Source organism: Heterodontus francisci, chromosome 31 (genome assembly GCF_036365525.1).
Source record: "Heterodontus francisci isolate sHetFra1 chromosome 31, sHetFra1.hap1, whole genome shotgun sequence".
Classification (NCBI taxonomy): domain Eukaryota; kingdom Metazoa; phylum Chordata; class Chondrichthyes; order Heterodontiformes; family Heterodontidae; genus Heterodontus; species Heterodontus francisci.
In genome coordinates this window covers 29,339,752-29,345,751 of record NC_090401.1, presented here as the reverse complement: position 1 = coordinate 29,345,751, position 6,000 = coordinate 29,339,752, and the positions used below count along the sequence as shown (strand labels likewise).

Genomic DNA, 6,000 nt, shown 5'->3' with positions numbered 1-6,000 from the left:
GACCAGTCACCCTTGTTCATTATGGGACCTCAGAATGGTCGACCTATTGCCAGGCATTGGGATTCTGCCTACTCAACTCCAGATAACTCCAGAAGCCAATGTCCTAATGTATAAGAACAAGCAGCAAAGAAGCTTGCTGCTGCTCTATGCTGTTAAACGACAAGGATTTCATTGATTAACTCCAGAAGCATCTCTTCGTACACTTGGCGGCTCCTAAGTCTTGGCTGTTGCCAACCTATGCCTAAGCTTTTTGCATTTAGGTACATATGTCTCTATACAAAAAGCATGTGCAGTGATTGAGCAAACAATTCTACCTGTGTAGAATTCTCAGTAGCTTGATTGGAGACTGTTAAACATGATGATGGGTTTCTGCAAATGGCAGGATTCTGGTTGATGAAAAAAAATTCTCTGTTTGCAACTCCTGTTCACATATTTATAATTTATATATTTATTTAATTTTCCTCATTGTGCAAAGTTAACAATATATGAGATGTAACAACATAATAAGACAGAAAAAAAAATCAACTCAATATATATGTTCTGAGAGTTTTTGCCTTTACATGTCTCAGATTCTCCAGGATAATCTCCTTCTCCTTTTGACACAAAGTACATTGTTTGATACAGCTATGAGTACTTCATTGGGAGACAAGATCTAGACAGTTATACCTTTCCCTTTCAGATCTCAGCATTCACAGTTTTTCTTATGAATCTCTACAGCCCATGTTGTAGAGTTAAGCATGGCAATTTCATTTTCTTTTGTGACGTTTTTCTCTGCGTGCAACACGCTGACATAATATGCTCATAGTATAGAGTGTACATGGTATAATAAACATAGGACCACTAGTGATGCGTGAGCTTTACTAAGTGGCTGTTGTTCTGAATGGATGAATTCAGAGAATGGCAATGGTACAATGTGAATGTTCTGTAATAAAATACAGGTCAGAATTTGCTGCAATGGCAATATTGGCGCTGGACGCCATAAGTTAGACAGTTGACCTCCTCAATCCTCCAGTGGGAAATTTACACTACAGTTGGTTGGAAAAATAATTAAAATACACTACAGCGAGTGTAACAGTGGATTGGGAGAGGCATGGCTAATGTCTGATATACATCTCAGGTACTGGGGCCCCACAGAGAACAACAGGTTTTTTTACATTCAGGAGTATTGGCTCCACTCTGATAACAAGGGGATGGGTCGCAGTCTGTACAAGCTGGTTATGAGTCAGGTTTAATTTGATTGAGTTTGTACAAGATTCATAGTATAAATAAATAATATCGGGTTGTCTCTTGAACTGCGCCCAATCCCAGGCTATATTTCGTTACCAGCTGCAATCCATGGTTAGTACTAAAGATCAATAAATATTTATATACAAATAATATCAGTTGGGGAAATCATTACATGCCTGACTGTCAAATCACTTGTTTTATTATTTAATTGAGGTTTCAGGTTGGAGCCAAATACATAGCAATATATGAGATGTAAAAATATTATCCTCAGGAAACCCTGATAAAGTGATTGAATTCTTTATTGATTCTGAGCCCTCCAGCACCATTCTGTAATGGCTTAAGTGTCTGTGGAGATCACAGTGGCATTAATTCAGCAAACTTGATCCAGTCATTGATTTTAGTGAGGGGTGGAGATATGTTAATTAGTTATTCAACTTTTCGGTGAGGGTTTCTGTGGAGCAGCGCAGAAGTTCCAGGAACTTATAACATGACACAAGTCACTTACACCACAATCTTCTGGAATTTCTGCGCCATGATTAATGACATACACTGAAGGCTTTACCATAGTTCAAGCTTTCAAATAAGTCCAATAGTAAGAGAATGGTAGCATAGTGGTTATTTAACTAGTAATCCACATGGCATGCCTAATGATCCTGCAACAATTTCAAATTGCACCATGGCAGCTGGGGAATTTAAATTCAGTTAATAATTTTTTTTTAAATCTGGAGTTTTAAAAAGCTAACATTTGTAATGGTGACTGTGTAAGAACCCTTCTGGTTCACTAATGCCTTTTAGGGAAGGACAATCTGCTGTTCTTAACCAGTCTGGCCTATATGTGACTCCAGATTAACAACAATTTGGTTGACTCTGAAATGGCATAACAAGCCACTCAGTTAACGGTGGGGAATAAATTCTGGCTTTGCCAGTGCTGTCCACATCCTGTGAATGAATATATAAAGTTGTGGAAACAGCACTGTATATATGACACAGGAACATTTGATTAAAATTGCAGTGTCCTCTGTCTGCAGGCAATTTGTACTGAAAATTTCTGTGTCATACACAGAACAATTCCAGTTGTTGTTTGTTAAAGGCAGGACACAGTACTGAACCTGGTAACCATATGTATGATTAGAGATACAGCACTGAAACAGGCCCTTCGGCCCACCGAGTCTGTGCCGAACATCAACCACCCATTTATACTAATCCTACACTAATCCCATATTCCTACCAAACATCCCCACCTGTCCCTATATTTCCCTACCACCTACCTATACTAGTGACAATTTATAATGGCCAATTTACCTATCAATCTGCAAGTCTTTTTGGCTTGTGGGAGGAAACCGGAGCACCCGGAGAAAACCCACGCAGACACAGGGAGAACTTGCAAACTCCACACAGGCAGTACCCGGAATCGAACCCAGGTCCCTGGAGCTGTGAGGCTGCGGTGCTAACCACTGCGCCACTGTGCCGCCCATTGCTTTGAAATTGTGCTATGGCTTCAAACCATCACATCCTCTTAATATTAATAATTATAGAACTTGGGAGAGGAGGCAGGCCAAAAAAAAGATACACTGTGAGCTGTTGGACTATGTGTGACAGTGTAAAACTGGGAACAGCCAATTGGCAGCTATTTTACATCTCTCCTGATTAAATAAAAGTTTGTCGCTGACCTGGTGGTGATGTGCTTTCTCTCTCTTTCTCTTTCTCTCTCCCTCTGCACTTTCTGTGCTCTGGGGGCTTGTGATCAATGCACTTTCTACTTACCAGGCCCTCCTTTCATCTAGCCACATCTTTCTTTCCCCGCCTCTTGATCCATTACCATAAACTTTTCCAGATAGTTAGCAATGGCATCAACTTTGTTTATGAATAAAATGTTCACTGTCACGTTTCTCAAATCGTAAGAAAAAAAAGAAAGGCTTGCATTCATATAGCCCCTTTCCTGGTCACAGGACATCCCAAACACTTTACAGCCAATGAAATACTTTTTAAAAAATGTATTCACTGTTGTAATGTAGGAAATACAGGAGCTACATTACGTACAACAAGTTCCCACAAGCAAAAATGTGATGATGACCAGTTAATCTGTTTTTGCGCTGTTGATTGAGGGATAAATATTGGCCAGGAACACTGAGGATAACTCCCCTGCTGTTCTTCAAAATAGTGCAATGGGATCTTATACACCCACCTGAGAGAGAGGACAGGTCTCCTTTAATGTCTCATTGGAAAGACGGCATCTCTGACAGTACAGTACTCCCTCAGTACTGCACTGGAGTATCAGCCTAGATTATTGTGCTCAAGTCTTGGAGTCATATTCAAGGGTGATTGCCTAAGTCTAATTCTGTTCTTACTATCTGTTAATTTAGGGTTTTTATCAGTAGTTTGGATTCACCTTGTTAAAATCTGTCCATTTCCAATAAGGCCTGTTGATTTATAGAGACAGAGTCAAGTTCCATTTTTATCACATAGGATTAAAAGCTTTTCTGTGCTTTTTTCTACTGGCATTTTGTGCATCATATTATGCAATTCTGTCCATCACTTCGTGAAAACCACACATCAATGGCTCATAATCATTCATAATGCTTCTCCATTTCCTTATGATAGTTTAAGTTCCCTGACATCAGTTATTCTTCTTGTCTGAATTAATTTCAGCCCATGGTTGCAGTGCCATAAATCTCACATCTGCTGTGGTGATGTGTGCTCTGCCCATCACTTTGCTTGCTCAGTGATACATGCTCTGCCCTTGGCCTTGTTATTCTATTGGTAAATATATTTTCCCCAGATCCTGATTGTCCATCTAATGACGAATAGGCTCTGTCCATGTTGCTGTTCGTCCAATGGCGATATACTGTCTGCTCATGCCATGGTCTAATGATAGTGCAAACTCCAACAATGTCCCCGTTGTTCCAGTGCTGTTATGTCTTTGGTATAGCTTCGTAAAGACATGGATTTAAAAACCTTACCAAGTTGGAGATAACTGAAACATTTGTCCCAAGTATTGTGTTGAAGCTGCTGGTTGTCTTTGGTCATCATACCTTACAGTGGGAAGCATTTCAACAGATGTAGAAAGATGAGAGTCATACTCAATTTGGTGTGAATATTATTCATTTTTAGCCAGTCTGATACAGGTAGCTTTGTGCAGTATTTGCCCTCTAAGTACTATTTGTTTACCAGCATAATATCTCTTATTGGTGAAAGTACTAAGCAGGTATTGAGCATGTTATGCTTTTCCAAAGTGTATAATAGATAATGATTTTGCTATTGATTTACAACCTTGACTGTTAGACCTTACATTCTACTTGTCTGTTGCTGTTCTCACAATTATCTTCAATCAACTTTCGTTTTTTCTTTGACATGCTCACTTCTTCCTTTTCATATTTTCTGTTGCAACATCGAAAGCATTGTTTGAAAATTAAGTAAAGTATTTCAGAAATGTTGAGGATAATACAAACAGCTGACCCTCCAACCATGAAGTAAGTGAAGATCCTTTTCTCAGTTGGCTTGGCAATGAAGCAATCAACTACATTTGGGCAAGGGAACATGGAACACTTGACAAGACGAGGCAAATAAAAACTATCATAAATACTGTGAAGTATATATAAGAAAGCAACTTCAAAACCAGTTTTAAATAGCAGACTGAGTAAATAGGTCCACCATAGCCCACCGCGTTTCTTCGCTGTGTTTTGGTATAGTTGGGAACAATTCTCTCCGTGTTTTAGCCTGTGCTTCCTCTCCCTCTCTTTTCGATAGGCCACATGCAAGACAACCAACAGTGAAGGTGTAGTGATACAGATTAGCTGCAAAGCCCACAGCCTAATGTGGGAGATGGGGAAGTACTCGTCATAGCAAGTATTTGGACAGCCAGGTTGCAGGGTATTGCAGACAAAGTCACTCTGCTCATCACCCCAAACACTTTCTGCTGCCACCACAAACACTAATACCCTGAAGAGGAAGACTACGGAGAGCCAGATCCGTCCAAATCCAGTCGAATATTTATTCACTCCACTGAGCACTCCTTGTAGTGTCCCCCAGTCCATGGCAGCTGGAATTTACTGACTTGTCAACCTAAAACAAAAATGACAAAAGATATAACAACTAGTTTTCACCTCTTCATCCGATTACCCAGTAAGCAGGATTTATAAAATATTTATGCTGATGAACAGAATGGTGGCACAGTGAAACCCTGAACATAGAAATGGGGGGCAGGGGGGCAATTTTAACTGAACTTCAGTCAGGTAGAAAACTGATGCTGTCAGATTGGCTGCCCATTTTATACCGACCCATTTTTACTTTGCATTGATGTCACTGGAAAGTAATAGTTGGCGATGCATTAACAGGTGGCTGAAGTGACCATACCAGTTTCTGTCTGGGCACAGTGGTTCAACTTTCCTTCAGACCATCCTTCACATCTGAGACTTTGGTTTTACTCCAATCCAAACCAATGAGATAAGAACTTTCTCCAAGGTTCCAAGGAAAATGAGGTGATGCAGCAAGAATTTTGCTTTCCATCTAGCACCTACTGAGGAACTATTGAGAATAATGACAGGATCCACGGAATGTGCATCAGGTAAAAGGAGATCTATAAACTGTAGCTTTGATTGTCTTGCATTCAAAAAGATGATGGTATATTGGGGAATATACAGTGAAGAAAGACCAGGATGAATCCAGGATTTAAAAATCAAAATTATAAGCATGAATTTATGGAGCTGGATTTGTTTTCAATGAAGAAAGTTGAGCACTGGAAAGATTAAAACTTTATAATAATGAAATGCATGA

General features: G+C 39.6%; 1 protein-coding gene across 2 annotated transcripts in view; it reads right to left on the bottom strand.

Annotated features, from left to right (window-relative positions):
• Nucleotides 1–433: 433 nt before the first annotated feature.
• Nucleotides 434–6,000, bottom strand: part of LOC137347108 (gap junction beta-4 protein-like) — a 58,219-nt gene continuing 52,652 nt past the window's right edge. For both annotated transcript variants that reach the window (XM_068011200.1, XM_068011199.1), the window contains one exon: nucleotides 434–5,289. In XM_068011200.1, coding sequence (XP_067867301.1) covers nucleotides 4,506–5,261 — 756 coding nt within the window. In that variant the 5' untranslated portion in view covers nucleotides 5,262–5,289 and the 3' untranslated portion in view covers nucleotides 434–4,505. The remainder of the gene's footprint in view (nucleotides 5,290–6,000) is intronic.